Genomic DNA, 15,938 nt, shown 5'->3' on the forward strand with positions numbered 1-15,938 from the left:
TTTCTCTGTCTTTCTCTCAACCTTACCCACCTCACAAGGATAAAATGTGGAATAATGTTGAGGGATAAAATGTGGAAGGGAGAACCACGTATGCTGCTGTGAGCCTCTTGGAGGAAGGCTGGGACAAAAATATTCTTGAGGGATAGTCTAAGCCCTACCTCACCCTTTTGAGAATCAGCCCGCTCTTGTCTGCATAGCCTCGCCTCTTTAAGTAGGAGGTCATGTAATCTGCCTCCAAGAGTGACAGCTTCTTGGCAAGTGTCGGGCCTGCAAACGCGTGGAGAGCTCACAATGAACTTAGATATAATTCAAAAGAAGCCTTTGGACTAGAGCACAGACTGGCGATTAGTGGGCTGAGTAATAAGACGGGGCTACCTTATAAAGCCGTTGCATAGATTGCCGACAAAATGCGAGAACAGTGCTGTCCTAAGCAGGCTCACGTCTTTCTAAGTCCATTTAAGTCAGTGTGCTTCGAAAGGTGTAACTCCGTTTAGGATTGTGCGGGAAAACATGCTAACTCGGTGCAAAGTACATGGCATTCGCAGCACAAAGTAAGAGAGGAACGCTTGCAAAAGTTGTGTGTTTAAGATGTCTGCAGAAGACTGCAATTGCTGGACTGATGCCAGATGCTTCTTGCCCTGTATTAATTTGCTGCTATTGTGTCCTTTCCCCAGATGTATGTCTCAGACAAAAGCAAACTCCACACCCAAAAGGTCATTGGCAGAGCTTTGCGTGTGTCACAGTACCCATTTGTTCCCAAACATCTCACGTTTAAGGGGCGCTAACAGTGAGAGTTGGAAAAGGCCTCTGCTTTCGACCCCGGAGGCTGGTCCTTTAACATTGTTTAAGCTTTGTCTCAATTGGAGGATATCCTATATCCTTGAACTGTGTTGATCTAATGGTATTTTGTGCGACTTCATGCAGAACTAGTTCCTGCATTTTAATAGGCCACGTTATGGTTCGTTGGTCATCAGTTTGGCAGATGAGGAGCCCACTGAACTTTTCAAATTGATTTCAGCTGAGTTCTTTGGGAGTTGGGGAGTGGCGATGGAAAGTGCCATCACGTCGCTACTAACTTACGGCAATCCTGTAGGGTTTTCAAGGCACGAGATGAACAGTGGCAGTTTGCGGTTACTTGTGACTGCGTAGTGGCCCTGGATTTCCTTGGTGGTCTTCACCTACTTCCTGTATTCTGCTCTACACTACAATGTTTCTCAGAAGCCTTCCTTCCTTCATCTCATGACCCCAGTATTCATTCATTCATTCATTCATTCATTCATTCATTCATTCATTCATTCATTCCCTTCCTTCCTTCAACTCGTGACCCCAGTATCCATCCTTCCCTCCCTCCCTCCCTCCCTCCCTCCCTCCCTCCCTTCCTTCCTTCCTTCCTTCCTTCCTTCCTTCCTTCCTTCCTTCCTTCCTTCCTTCCTTCCTTCCTTCCTTCCTTCCTTCCTTCCTTCCTTCCTTCCTTCCTCATTCAGAGGTGGTTTGCCATTGCCTGCCTCTGCCTCACAACCCTGGTATTCCTTGGTGGTCTCCCATCCAAATACTTACCAGAGCTTTGTGGTCTCCTATCCAAGTACTGACCAGGGCTGTGACCCTGCTTAGCTTCTAAGATCTGATGAGATCGAGCTAGCCTGACCCATCCAGGTCAGGGTTAAATATTCATATGTGTGCACGTATTTATAGGTTGTCTACTGTGAGGTATGTATTCAGAGAAAAGGCTCAGTGCTTTCTTCTGTTTCATGCCTACTTTTAGACTTACGGAGTTTGAAGACACGCCTGCGAGTCAGCTAACAATAGACGAATTCATGACAGTTGAACTGGAAGAGGAATGCGACCCTCCTTCCTTTACTGCAGGTCAACGGAAGATCAAGATTCAGCAGGTGAATTCTTCTAGTTCCAAGTGTGCCTCCTCCTCTTTTTTTTTATTCTGGGCAATGTTATGCTGAGCCCTGTTGTATATGGAATATCATCCTGATTTCCCCTGCTATCGGGCAGCCTGAAGTAGGTAACGAAGCAGGATTTATTTAAAGAATGTATAAAACCATCCAAATCCCATAATGGTATCAAGAAAGCACGATAAAAACAAAAGCTAGTTCTTAGGTTGGCTCAGATCCATCCACAGCCCTCAGACTGCCAGCTTGGGTTGGAAAATTCCAGGAGATTTGCGGGGGGGGGGGGGGAGGTGGAGCCTGAGAAGGGGAGGGATTTGGGGAGGGGAGGGACCTCAGCAGGGTATACTGCCATAGAGCCCACCTTCCGAAGCAGCCATTTTCTCCAGGGGAAGTGATCGGGGTGATCTGGAGATCGATTGTAATAGCAGGAGATCACTAGGTGCCACCTGGAAGTTGGCAACCCTTCGAAACAAAATTAAGTTTAAAATGTTTAAAAGCATCTTTGGCATCGTCCTAAGGGTCAATCTTTTCCTTGGATGTATGATCCAAAGCCAATACGGAGAAGGCCTGTGTTCAGAGCTCTTCGGCTTTACTTCCCGGGTAACTGTGATGTGACACAGAGACCTGAACACACGGATGAACATGTAAAGATGCATTATACTGGCACAGCCCATTTGTTCATCACTGTCAGTCTTACCTATTCTGACAGTAGCTCTCCGGGGGTACTTCCTGATCCTTTTAACTGGAGATGCTGGAGAATAAACCTTGGACTTTTTGCATGCAAATCAGATGCTCTTCCACTAAACTGGGGCCCCTTTGTTGGTTCTGACTAGGGGTGTTCACTTTTATCTGGACTGCAGGAGAAGCCAAGTGAGCCCCAGCATTGGGCTGGTGTTTGTTACTGGTATTTTTCTTCTCACATCTATTGGACCTGAAAAACATTGGGATTTCTGAAAAATCCCAGATACGAATACCATATTGGTATTTGGATCTGGGATTTTTTTGGGGAATATTGAATTTTTTTCCTGATCCAATAGACGTGAACCAAAAAATATCGGTAAAAAAAAATTGCACATCCCTAGTTCTGACTTTGGTTACTTGTGATGGGGAGGAAAGTGCCCTCAAGTCACAGACAAGTCATCGTAGGTTTTTCAATGCAAGAAATCTTCAGAGTTGGTTTGCCACTGCCTTTCTCTGCACCTTATTGGTTTTTGTTGCAAAAATGATGGGTGTTGAGGGGACCCATAGTACCTTTTAGAACTCGGGTGTCGAACTCATTTGTTACGAGGGCCGAATCCGACATAAGTGAGCCCTTGTTGGGCCAGGCATTGGGTGTCATAAGATGTGATGCAAGGTAGCTGAGATATAAACTTTATAAAGGACACAGACAAACACAATTAAAGATTTTTTTTTAAAAAAAAATCCCCTTAAAATAAAACAAGCTTAAAGTATTAGCACTCTTGCAGTATTGTGGTCTGTATCAGAGCAAGCTCTCCCTCCCCCTAACTTCCTCCCCAAGAGAGGAGCCTCAGCCAATGGGGAAAACAGAGGCTTTGCTCTGCAGCTTCCGTGCAATTGAGAAATCCTGGCAAAACAAGCTGTGGCAAAGAAAGACGCAAGAGAGAGGGAGAAGGAAGCAGACTTGTACGCGTGCTTGATAGGAGCCCTCCAGGGGCCTCATCCGGCCCCCGGGCTGCATGTTTGACACCCCCACTTTAGAACATGACTTCCTTGGCGGTCTCCCCTCCAAGTACTTACCAGGGCCGACCTTGGCTAGCTTCTGAGATCTGGTGAGTTCAGGCTAGCCTGGACCATCCAGGTCAGGGCAGTTACTTGTAGCCTGGAATCTTTATTTATTAAAACATGTATCCCACACTTTTTACTTTCTGAAGGGTTTAAGGCATCTCAAGGCAGTGGCTTAGTGGTGAGCAGTGTTCCCTCTAAGCTGAGTTAGAGTGAGCAAGATCACAGATTTTTAGTCTCCAGCACACACATTTTTGTCTTAGCTCAGGAAAAATGGCCCCAGAGCACACTGATTTATGCAGGAGCTCACAACTTTAAGGCCAGTAGCTCACAGTTTTAATACCAGTAGCTCACAAAGTAGAATTTCTGCTCACAAGTCTCTGCAGCTTGCAGGGAACATTGGTGGTGAGGCGTTGCTTTGCATGCGGAAAGTTGCAGTGCCTATTTGTATCAGTGACAAAGCTATAGAGTTAAAAATATTAAGGATCAGCAGTAAAGCTGGGTGCTACATATTGCCTTTATCTGAAACTCTGTTCATTGCAAGATCTTCTAACAGACAACAGAGAAGGTGGTCCTTCTCTGGTGGACAGTTCCGTACGGGGCTCTTTTTGTAGCAGGAGCTCCTGTGCATATTAGGCCACATACCCCTGATGTAGCCAATCCTTCAAGAGCTTACAGGAGGCCCTGTAAGAAGAGCTCTGTAAGCTCCAGGAGGATTGGCTACATCAGGGGTGTGTGGCCTAATATGCAAAGGAGTTCCCGTTGCAAAAAAAAGACCTGCTTCCATACAATCAGGGGTCCTCCTGAGAGAACCTGCAAATGGGTTTAGGCAGAACTCAGTGTCCTGGGAGATGTTGCGGCCAGTGGGTCTTCTGAGAGGAGTGCAGTGGTCACATGGTTGGGGGAAGGTGGGGCATAACAAGTGAGGTGAGGGCATAGCATTTTAAAATTCTATTTAAAACATTTCTGTGCCACCTTCTCACCCAGATAGGGTCCCCAGGACAGTGACCATTGAGGCACCAAAACATTTAAAGCATAAGCCTCATTTAAAGTGTATATATAAAGTATTCAACAACGCGATAAAAACATATAAACATATAGACATGCTAAACAACCAGGGCAGCTGCTGCATTGTATGCTTTTTGTCCATACCCTAGTGCTAAGTTTCGACAGTAAGGTGATGCAAAGAAAGCAGAGGGAGTCAAAGGAAAGGAAAGGGAACAAATGTGTTATAAGCATTGCAGTTGTGTCGACTTCAGGTTTTTCATTTGGGATGACTATCCGTGTGTGTATTATGTGCTGTCAAGTCGCTTCTGACTTATGTTGACCCTGTGTATTGATGGCCTCCAAAAGGTCCTATTCCTAACAGCCTTGCTTAGGTCTTGCAGGCTGAGGGCCATTGCTTCTTTGATTGAGTCAACCCATCTCATGTTAGATCTAGGAGTGTGCAAAAAAAAAATTGAGATTTTTTTTTCCAATTCGGGTCTGTTGGACACCAAAAATATCAGTATTCCTGAATAGTCCTGAATCCCAGTATCAGTATTGTATTGGGATTTGGGTAAATATTCAGGCAACCTGAATTGATTCGGCTTCATTTTACCCTAAGGAAACCATACAGAGCCGGCAAGTCCATTAGCCAATATTCGGCAATTGCCTCGGGCGCCGGCTCTTGCAGTGGCACATTGTTTCTGGGCACTGAGTGGTCAGAGGAACTCTTCCGGCCCCCTCAGCACCAAGAAACAACGGCACTTTCAGTCCTGGGCAAACTCAGAGAGTGCCCAGGATTGCAAGCATGGGTTGTTCCTTCAGCTTTGAGGGATTGGAGGATTTTCTTCCCAATCCCTCAAAGCCGAAAGAGCCGCGTTTCCCTCCCCTCGTGTCCTCTGAGGGCGCAGGGGAAGGGAAAGGCGGCGTGTTCCTTCGGCATTGAGGGATTAGAGGATTTTCCCCGATCCCTCAGAGCCGAAAAAGTGGCACTGAGTGCCCAGTGGCCAGCATGGTTTCAACTTGGAAGGAGCGCATGTTGGGGTTCTGCCTTGGGCGGCAGAACTCCACATGCCAAGCCTGGGACCATAGACCATCATAGATGCAGCCAACTCTCAGAGTTTGTCCAGCAGACTTCACTCTCATCACTATATTTTATTGGTGGTGGAAAGTGTCATCAAGTTGCATCCTTCTTAAGGCGAACCCAAAGGCTTTTCAAGGCAGGAGACATTCAGGTGGTTTGCTGTTGCCTGCCTCTACGTTGTACTAGTTCTGGACTAAGAGGAGATGCTAGAGCCATTGCAGAGAGGGCGGATGTTGTGGGACTGACACTACTACATAGAACTTCTGGGTGGAAGCTTCAAGTGTAGCCGGCAGGATGGGAATGGGTGGGAAAGCAAGGATCTGTGTCCTGCAGCAGGCGGGGCGCAGAGAGGAGTTGTGCAGCCAAGGTGCAAGCTAGCTGAGGTGCCGGGCACAATCTGGGTAGCGTCGTCAGAGCCCAGTTCCAAGATTTGTAGAGTCAGCAACAAGAGTAGGTTCAGATCTGAAAGGTGAAGTCCAGAAATGGTCTGAGGGGCCAGAATCACAAGATAAAGTCAGTGGAAGTAATTTGATACGGTTGCTTCCACAGTCCTTCCTTCCCTCTCACTGTCAATTATAGGTGATACGTTCGTCTTGCAGCTGGGCCACATTAAGCAGGTGTGCGCGCTTTCCTCTTTACTATCTAGATCCAGATGTCTCTGGGCACTTTGCCTTCTTTCTAAGACCTCATGGTGTAGCCTCCTTCGTCTGCGTTCCAGTGGTTCTGACGACAAAGGAGGCGAGGTAGATGGTGGGATGCTGTCTGGTGCTGAGCACTGGATCTGAACAGGCAAAACGCCAGCACTCCCCCCCCCCCATTTGTCTAACTAGGTAAATCTTCCAGGGGATATGGCTGCAGTTTGGTATAGTGGTTAAGTGTGCAGACTTTTATCTGGGAAAACCAGGTTTGATTCCCCCCTCCTCCATTTGCACCTGCTGGAATGGTCTTGGGTCAGCCATAGTTCTCACAGAGGTTGTCCTTGAAGGGGCAGCTGCTGTGAGAGCCCTCTCAGCTCCACCCCCCTCACAGCGTGTCTGTTGTGGTGGTGGTGGGGGGGGAGAAAATATAGGAGATTGTAAATCTGAGTCTGATTCAGAGAGAAGGGTGGGGTAAAAATCTGCAGTCTTCTTCTTCAATTGGGGTTCCCCCCTAATTGATCTTGGTGGAAGACAGATGGGCCTGGCGTGACTTGGTCCACGGGGTCTTAAAAAGTCGGAAACGACTGTGCGACTGAGCAGCGGCTAATTGATCTGTTCTGAAGCCTCTACAGTAGCAATGCTGCACTTGTTCAGAGTGGCAGCGAGTGGCAAGTGGTGGTGAGCAAAGGAGGCAGATTTTCGGCCATACAGATGGAGGGGGGGATTTGGATGGAGTGGCCTGCCCCCCCCCTCCCGGCCCCATTGTAACTACGGGCCCACTAGGGACCAGGGGGGAAAGCTCCATTGCAGTAGTTTCACACCCCGTTTCCCAGTTTAGCACCTGTTCCTGTCTGCAAGACTGTGCTAGGCTTGTGCATTCACTCTCTATGCTGAGTTGTCACAGTCGTTTTGGTGCATTGCACCTCACAGATTGTTTGCCGGGTGCAGGTTCCAGCCCTCCAATGGAGGGACTATACAGAGGAGATTAGAATGGAGTGGCCTTGGCCCCGCCCTCAGGCCCCTTTGTAACTACGGGCCTGCAAGAGACAAGGGGGGAAAAAAACTCCATTGCAGTAGTTTCACACCCCGTTTCCCAGTTCAGCACCTGTTCCTGTCTGCAAGACTGTGCTGGGCTTGTGCATTCACTCTGTATGCTGAGTTGTCACAGTTGCTTTGGTGTGTCGCCCCTCACAGATTGCTTGCGGGGTGAAGGTCTCCCCTTCTGCACTCGCCTCGCCTCACCTTGTAGCGACAAACCTGTTCTGACTTAACAAGATTAAGGATCTTTCAGGAGACTCAGCAGATCTTTTCGCGCCGCGTGTGAATCCCTTCTCTCTTCTCTTACGTAGTGTTCGTTCTTCCACCCCAATTAACAAAGGCCACAGCTGGAAAGGTATTTGGTTGTTAATTGGATTCCATCTCCCCCCCTCCCACTTTTCAAGTTCTTCTCTTACTGCAGATGCCTAGGGGTAGAAAAAAAAAAGAGAATACAGCATTACATACAATTCGCTGTTTTAACCGGTCCAATTTAAAATAAGCGCTGCTATTAATTATGATCAAATTGCGTTGGAATCACTCCAGAATGCTTCCTGCCAAGACACGCACAGCATATCACTACAATCAGTTTCAGTTGATAGATATTTGTCAGCAATTACTAATTTTGAGTGGAAATTATCACGGCTATTAAAAAAAATAAAATAAAGTAACCCAACTTGATGTTTGTTGGTTTATTTATTTAATACCCCGCCCTCCCCACCAAAGGCAGGCTCAGGGCGGCTCACAAACCAAGGGCCGACACAAACGCATTAGTGTGACCGATACAATAAACGACAATGAAAACATAAAAACAATTTAAAACATTTGCATGTGCTGCTATCATGATTTCAGGCAGCGATTTAAATTCTGGTGGTTAGCTATACTCAGAGGTCTCAGGATTGCCGTAGCGTAGTGAAGTAGGCCATTGGTGGTGTTCTTATGGGCCAGTCCCATTGCTGCAGATGTTACCATTCATGTAAACGCCTGGCGGAAGAGTGCCGTTTTGCAGGCTCTGCGGAACTGTAAGAGCTCTCGCAGGGCCCCTAACCTCCTCCGGGAACTCATTCTACCTGCTAGGGGTAGCAACAGAAAAGGCCCTGGCTCTCGTTTTTTTGAGCTTCACTTCTCTGATGCTGGGAACTGTCAACAGGTTTAGAGACTTGGACCGAAGTGCTCGCTGGGGCATGTGCAGGGAAAAGTGGTCCCTACGGTAAGCAGGACCCTGGCCATATAGGGTTTTAAAGGTAATGACCAGCACCTTGAAGCAAATCCAGTACCCTATCGGTAGCCAGTGCAGTGCTTTCAGCACAGGCTGGATGTGTTCCTGTAAAGGAACTTCCGTTAATAGCCTGGCTGCAGCATTCTGCACTAGTTGAAGTCGGCAGATTTGGGACAAGGGCAGCCCCATGTAGAGAGCATTACAGTAATCGAGTCTCGAGGTGACCGTTGCATGGATCACTTTTGCCAAGTCGTCGCATTCGAAAAAGGGGACCAACTGCTTTCCCATCCGCAGAAGGTAAAAGGCTGATTTGGCAGTGGCAGCTACTTGGACCTCCATTGTTAAAGAGGGATCCAAAAGCACCCCTAAGCTTTTAACCTTGGGCGCCAGTGTTAGCTGGGCTCCGTCGAAGGTCGGTAAACGGACCTCCGGTCCCAGACAGCAGTGACTCAGATACAGGACCTCCATCTTCATCGGATTTAATTTCAGTCTACTCAGCCTGAGCCACCCTGCCACAGCTTGCAGTGCTGCAGACAAATCTTCCGGGGTGGAGTCGGACTGGCCTCCCATCAACAGATAGAGCTGTGTGTCATCCGCATACTGGTGACAACCCAGCCCATACCTCTGGGCAACCTGGGCGAGGGGGCACATGTAGATATTAAATAACATTGGGGAGAGAACTGCCCCCTGAGGCACCCCACAACCTCTGCCAGAGCTATGGCTGACCCAAGGCCATGCTAGCAGGTGCAAGTGGAGGAGTGGGGAATCAAACTCGGTTCTCCCAGATAAGAGTCCATACACTTAACCACTACACCAAACAGATAGAGAAAGTCCAGCAGGAACTTATTTGCATATTAGGCCACACACCCTGATGGCAGCATTGTTTTATGCAGGGCTTTTTTTGTAGAGAAAGTCCAGCGGGAACTCATTTGCATATTAGACCACACACCCTGATGGAAAGCCAGCCGGAACTACGTTCCTGTGTGTTCCTGCTCAAAAAAAGCCCTGGTTGCCAGTTTTGGCTGAAAAATTGAAGAAAAGTTGAATTAAAAATAGTGTACTCTGATACTCAGGAAAGACATCTTGGGGTCATGGTAGATAGCTCAGTGCATGGAATTATTAGGGAAAGACCTGCAAGCAGGGGTGGAATTCTAGCAGGAGCTCCTTTGCATATTAGGCCACACACCTTCTGATGTAGCCAATCCTCCAAGACCTTACAAGGCTCTTTTTTGTAAGCTCTTGGAGAATTGGCTACATCAGGGGGGCGTGACCTAATATGCAAAGGAGCTCCTGCTAGAATTCCACCCCTGCCTGTAAGTAATCAGCAAGTATTGTAAAACTATTATATAAATGTTGAGCATAGCCGCGTTTAGAATGCTGTGTGTAGTTCTGGTTGCACCACACGAAAATAAGAAGGATGATAGTTCAGTGTCAGGGAACTTGCTTCGCTTGCAGGAAGTGCCAAGTTTAATTCCCCAGCGCCTCCACCTGATAGGACCTTCTGGTAGCGGGGTGAAGAAATTCCTCTCTACCTGATGGCGCAGAGATCTGCCAGCTGGAGTTAGACTTTCCTAGAATGAACGGACCCATGACTCAGTGTAAGGCTGCTTGGCATCTAAAAATACCGTACAGCTGGAGAAAGAACAGGAGAGGCCAACTCAGATGATGAGACAGCTGGAACATCTTTCTGATATGGAATGGATAAATAGGGTTTCTTTTTTTAAAAAAATAATAATTGGGAAATTAACGATGATGGGGGAGAACATGATAAAGAGTTTTTTGAAATAACAAATGTTCTGCATGAAGTTGGAAGAAGACCATAGATCATACACCCCAGTCTTCCCTCTGAATCAAAGTCTCAGAGCAGCTTACAATCTCCTTTATCGTCTTCCTCTACAACAGACACCCTGTGAGGTGGGTGGGGCTGAGAGAGCTCTGACAGAAGCCGCCCTGGAGAAAACAGCTGCTTTTGAGGGTGGAGTATATAGGATCATGTCCTGCTGAGGTTCTCCCCCAAGCTCCGCCCTCAAATCTCCAGAGCTTTTCCAGGCCAGAGTTGGTATCCCTAAAGCCCAAGTGTCTTTTCAGTTTGGAGTCAGGCCGTCAGCTGAAAGGTGGCCCAAGAAATGTTTGTGCTGCAACCAGTACTCCCTTTAAGCTGTGGACTCTTGTGAGAAAACAACAAATCTACTTTGTGAGCTGCTGGCATTAAAAGTAGTGAGCCACAGCAAAAATTAGCTTGTTCTGGGGCCGTTATTCCTGAGCGAAGACAAAAATGTGTGAGCTGGAGGCTAAAAAACTGAGCTAGCTCACACTAACTCAGCCTAGAGGGAACATGGGTTGTAACACAGGGGCTTCTCAGGCAGAGGAGCCAGAGAACCGTCTCACACCACGGAGTCGGCGTGGGGCACACCATGTAGATCTTGTGTGCTTGTGCTTCCGGGGAAGACAGTTTTCCGTTCAACAACTGAAAAAGATTGTAGTAATAAAATCTGTGGACTCAGATAAAGGTTCCTCGCCTGCAGAAACCGAGCATGGCAGCCTGTTGTCTCCCCAGCCCTATTAAAAAGTCACAAATTAAGTGTGGCCTTCAGCCACTTCATGATGGGTGTAAAATCAGTGGGTGTCCTTGGAGAGCCAGTTTGGTATAGTGGTTAGGTGCGTGGGCTCTTATCTGAGAGAACTGGGTTTGATTCTCCACTGCTCCACTTGCAGCTGCTGGAATGGCCTTGGGTCAGCCATGGCTCTCAGTATCAGTAGCCAGTATCATAATGCCCCTGTATAAATCGATGGTGCGTTCTCATTTGGAGTACTGTGTGCAGTTCTGGTCGCCGCACCTCAAAAAGGATATTATAGCATTGGAGAAAGTCCAGAAAAGGGCAACCAGAATGATTAAAGGGCTGGAACACTTTCCCTATGAAGAAAGGTTGAAACGCTTGGGACTCTTTAGCTTGGAGAAACGTCGACTGCGGGGTGACATGATAGAGGTTTACAAGATAATGCATGGGATGGAGAAAGTAGAGAAAGAGGTACTTTTCTCCCTTTCTCACAATACAAGAACTCGTGAGCATTCGATGAAATTGCTGAGCAGACAGGTTAAAACGGATAAAAGGAAGTACTTCTTCACCCAAAGGGTGATTAACATGTGGAATTCACTGCCACAGGAGGTGATGGCGGCCACAAGCATAGCCACCTTCAAGAGGGGTTTAGATAAAAATATGGAGCAGAGGTCCATCAGTGGCTATTAGCCGCAAAAAAAATTTGCCACTGTGTGACACAGAGTGTTGGACTGGATGGGCCATTGGCCTGATCTAACATGGCTTCTCTTATGTTCTTATGTAAAGGGCAGCTTCTGGGAGAACTCTCTCAGTCCCACCCACTGGGTGTCTGTTGTGGAGGGGGAAGGTAAAGGAGATTGTGACCGCTCTGAGACTCTGAGATTCAGAGTATAGGGCGGGATATAAATCCAATATAATAATAATAATAATAATAATAATCTTCTTTTTCTTCTTCTGATGTTTAAGGCTGTCAAAGGCAAGAAAGCGCAAGGCTGATCAGTTGCAATTTCCTTGTCAGTGTATGAATCTCGCTCCTGGTGTGAAGCTGATTTAAGAAAAAGAAAAGTCCGCTCCTCATAGGGGACACTACGCCCTACCTGGCTTGGATCCAGGCCCCTAGAATGGCCCATGCCTCCCCTTTTGAGAGGGGTCGTGGGTCAGTGGAAGAGCCTCTGCTTGGCATGCAGAAAATCTGAGGTTCAGTTTATGGCATCTGTAGTTTTTTTTAAAAAGGACCAGATAGTACATGATGTGAAAGATCTCTACCCTGAGACCCCGGAGAGCATCTGCCAGTGGAAGCAGGCAACGCTGACCTTGATGGACCAATGACGTGATTTTGTAGAAGGCAGTTTCATGTGTACTTTCTGGCATTTGGGTATGAATAATACGCTTCTGTCGCCAGTAGCTGTTGTTGCTGTTAAAGTCAGTGATGCTGCAAAGATGCACACCAGTCGTGTGCTATAATTAGCTGTTAAGTTGGGTGCCTGTGTTGTCAATTTCCCCCCAGCTTTTTTCCACATCCGAAGGTAAAGCTTTGACATTCAGGGCTTCTTTTTTTGAGCAGGAACGCAGTTCTGGCTGGCTTGGCCTCAGGAGGTGTGGCCTAATATGCAAACGAGGTCAGATCACGGGTCCTCTAAACCATGGCTTAAAAGAACAAACGGAGCTGCTTTATACTGAATCAGAGTGGTGATCCATCACGGTCACAAGACAGCCGGTTTGGTGTAGTGATTAAGTGCCTGGATGGAGAAAGCAGAGAAAGAAGTCCTGTTCTCCCTTTCTCACAATACGAGAACTCGTGGGCATTCGATGAAATTGCTGAGCAGTCAGGTTAAAACGGATAAAAGGAAGTCCTTCTTCACCCAAAGGGTGATTAACATGTGGAATTCACTGCCACAGGAGGTGGTGGCAGCTACAAGCATAGACGGCTTCAAGAGGGGATTGGATCAACATATGGAGCAGAGGTCCATCAGTGGCTATTAGCCACAGCGTATTGTTGGAACTTTCTGTCTGGGGCAGTGATGCTCTGTATTCTTATTTTATTTATTTATTTATTTGGGATTTATATCCCGCCCTTCCCACGAATGGCTCAGGGCGGCTTCCAACAGTCAATCAAACATAAAATTTGAACAATTTCAAGTATAAAACAGTTAAATATTTAAACAGTTAAAACATTAAAAACAGAGTAATTCAGTTTCCTGTAAACAGGTGGCTGGCCAGTTACATCAGGTTGTCATCCTAGCTAAATATAGGCTAGGTATAGGCTAGCCGGAAGAGGGTCGTCTTACAGGCCCTGCGGAACTGCGCCAAGTCCCGCAGGGCCCTCACCTCTTCCGGCAGCTGATTCCACCATACGGGGGCCATAACGGAGAAAGCCCTTTCCCTGGTGGCTTGGGTGGGGGGGCAAAGTGGAAGGGCTTCTAGCCCCACTTGTGAACCTCCTGATGGCACTTGGGGGTTTTTTTTGGCCTCTGTGACACAGAGTGTTGGACTGGGTGGGCCATTGGCCTGATCCAACATGGCTTTTCTTATGTTCTAAAAGTTTATTTGGCAGGAGCTGCCACCCCAGCACAAGGATCTGTACTGTAGCAACCATTTTGTGGCTAGCTCCACCTCCTGTAGCAGCTGTTTTCTGGGAGACATTTTGTGGTGGTGCCCACTACACCAAGCCAGGATTGCAAAGGTTCCCATAGGTTCAGAAAGATCGGGAGCTGCTGTCGTGCAGGGTCACCATGATTCCTCTGTGACTTGATGGCAGAAACTCTGCGGAGTCTTCTTTGGTGGGCCCCCATCCAAATACCAACCCTGCTTAGCTTCCGAGATCTGACAAAATTGGGCTATTTTTTGAGCAGGAACGCACAGGGACGCAGTTCTGACTGGCTTGGCATCGGGGTGTTGCCTAATATGCAAATGAGTTCCTGCTAGGCTTTTTCTACAAAAAAGCCCCGATTATTCCACATCCACAGAATAAAATACCTAAAACCAATTCAGAATGTCTATCTGCTCTGCACCCAGATCCTCACACTGTTGATTTTTAGGGCTTTTCATCCCCCCACCTCCAAGGATCTTCAGGGGAGGGACTGTGGCTCAGTGGAAGACCTTCTGCTTTGCATGTAGAAGGTCCCAGGTTTGATCCCTGGCATCTGCAGTTGAAAAGGACCAGGCAGTAGGTGATGTGAAAGACCCGTGCATGAGACACTGGAGAGCCCCTGCCAGTCTGAGTAGATGCTACTGACCTTGATGGATTAATGGTCTGATTAAGTGCAGTGTCACCTGTCACCTGTCACCTGTTCCTACCTGTTCCCAGGTTTTAGACAGGCCATACGAAAGTTGCAGTGGCAGAAATTTCATCATGGGTACTTGTTTGTGGTGTTCTAGCATTGCGGACAATGTTGGTGAGTTCCTTTTTTGAATACCAGGTTGAGGTGTGACTCTAGTGAGTTGGCCCTGAATTTCAAACGGTATTTTAAATCTGCTTCCCAGACTACCTCTCCCCTCCCCCCGCACTTCTGGGTCATGAGACTAGCTTGCTCAGAGAAGGATTAAAATGTGGAGTTTTCAGCCAGAGGATATAATGATGGCCACAGGGGTAGACAGCTTTAAAGGGGGGATTAGATAGATTCATGGAGGATAAGTGTGTCATTGGCTACTAGCCATGGTGACTGAGGGGCGGGGGGAACCTCTATGTTCAGAGCCACTAAGCCTCTGAATGCCACAGCCAGGAGGCAACATCAGGGGAAGACTTCGGCCTCTCTGATGTTCCAGAAGAACTGGTTGGCCCCTGTATGAGACAGGATGCTGGACTAGATGGACTACTGGTCTGATCCTGCAGGGCTCTTCTGATGTTTCTATGAAGGTCTTGTCCTCTATGCCCTATTGTTGGTCCTCCAGAGGCTGGACTAGATGGGCCATTGGTCTAATCCAGCAGGGCTCTTCTGATGTTCTAATGAAGACTTGGCCTCCATGCCCTGTTGTTGGCCCTCCAGAGGAAGTGGTTGGCCACTGTGTGAGATAGGATGCCAGACTAGATGGATCACTGGTCTGATCCAGCAGGGCTCTTCTGATTTCTAATAAAGGCCTTGGCCTCTCTGTCCTGTTGTTGGCCCTCCAGAGGAACTGGTTGGCCACTGTGTGAGACAGGCAGCTGGACTAGATGGACCAGTAGTCTGATCCAGCAGGGCTCTTCTGATGTTCTTATGAAGGCCTCAGCCTCTATGCCCTGTTGTTGGCCCTCCAGAGGAACTGGTTGGCCTCTGTGTGAGACAGGATGTTGGACTAGATGGACCTCTGGTCTGATCCAGCAGGGCCCTTCTAATGTTCTAATGAAGGCCTCGGCCTCTCTGCCCTGTTGTTGGCCCTCAAGAGGAACTGTTTGGCCACTGTGTGAGGCAGGATGCTGGACTAGATGGACCACTGGTCTGATCCAGCAGGGCTCATCTGATGTTCTAATAAAGGCCTTTGCCTCTCTGCCTTGTTGTTGGCCCTCCAGAGGAACTGGTTGGCCACTGTGTGAGACAGAATGCTGGACTAGATGTACCATTGGTCTGATCCAGCAGGGATCTTCACTCTCTTCCTGCAAACCCTTTGAATTGTATCTTGATGCAATGAGATCTAGTGGACTCCTGCTGCTGATTTTATCCTGCCCGAGGCTGTACCTTTCGAAGCACATATAGTTCTTTGTAAGTTTTCCTGGTTTCCGCTTTAATTCTGTTGTTCCTCTCTCCCTCCAGCTTGAAAAGGAGCTGTCGAAGAAACTTGAAGAGCTGGAAGGTAGGG

At 47.7% G+C, this 15,938-nt stretch overlaps 1 protein-coding gene across 1 annotated transcript in view; it reads left to right on the top strand.

Moving 5' to 3' along the window:
* BRF1 (BRF1 RNA polymerase III transcription initiation factor subunit) overlaps positions 1-15,938 on the top strand; it is a 357,225-nt gene that overhangs the window by 188,229 nt on the left and 153,058 nt on the right. The window contains exons 8-9 of the mRNA XM_060261809.1: positions 1,763-1,889; positions 15,893-15,932. Coding sequence (XP_060117792.1) covers positions 1,763-1,889; positions 15,893-15,932 — 167 coding nt within the window. The remainder of the gene's footprint in view (positions 1-1,762; positions 1,890-15,892; positions 15,933-15,938) is intronic.

This window comes from Heteronotia binoei, chromosome 21, assembly GCF_032191835.1.
Source record: "Heteronotia binoei isolate CCM8104 ecotype False Entrance Well chromosome 21, APGP_CSIRO_Hbin_v1, whole genome shotgun sequence".
In the NCBI taxonomy this organism is placed as follows: Eukaryota; Metazoa; Chordata; class Lepidosauria; order Squamata; family Gekkonidae; genus Heteronotia; species Heteronotia binoei.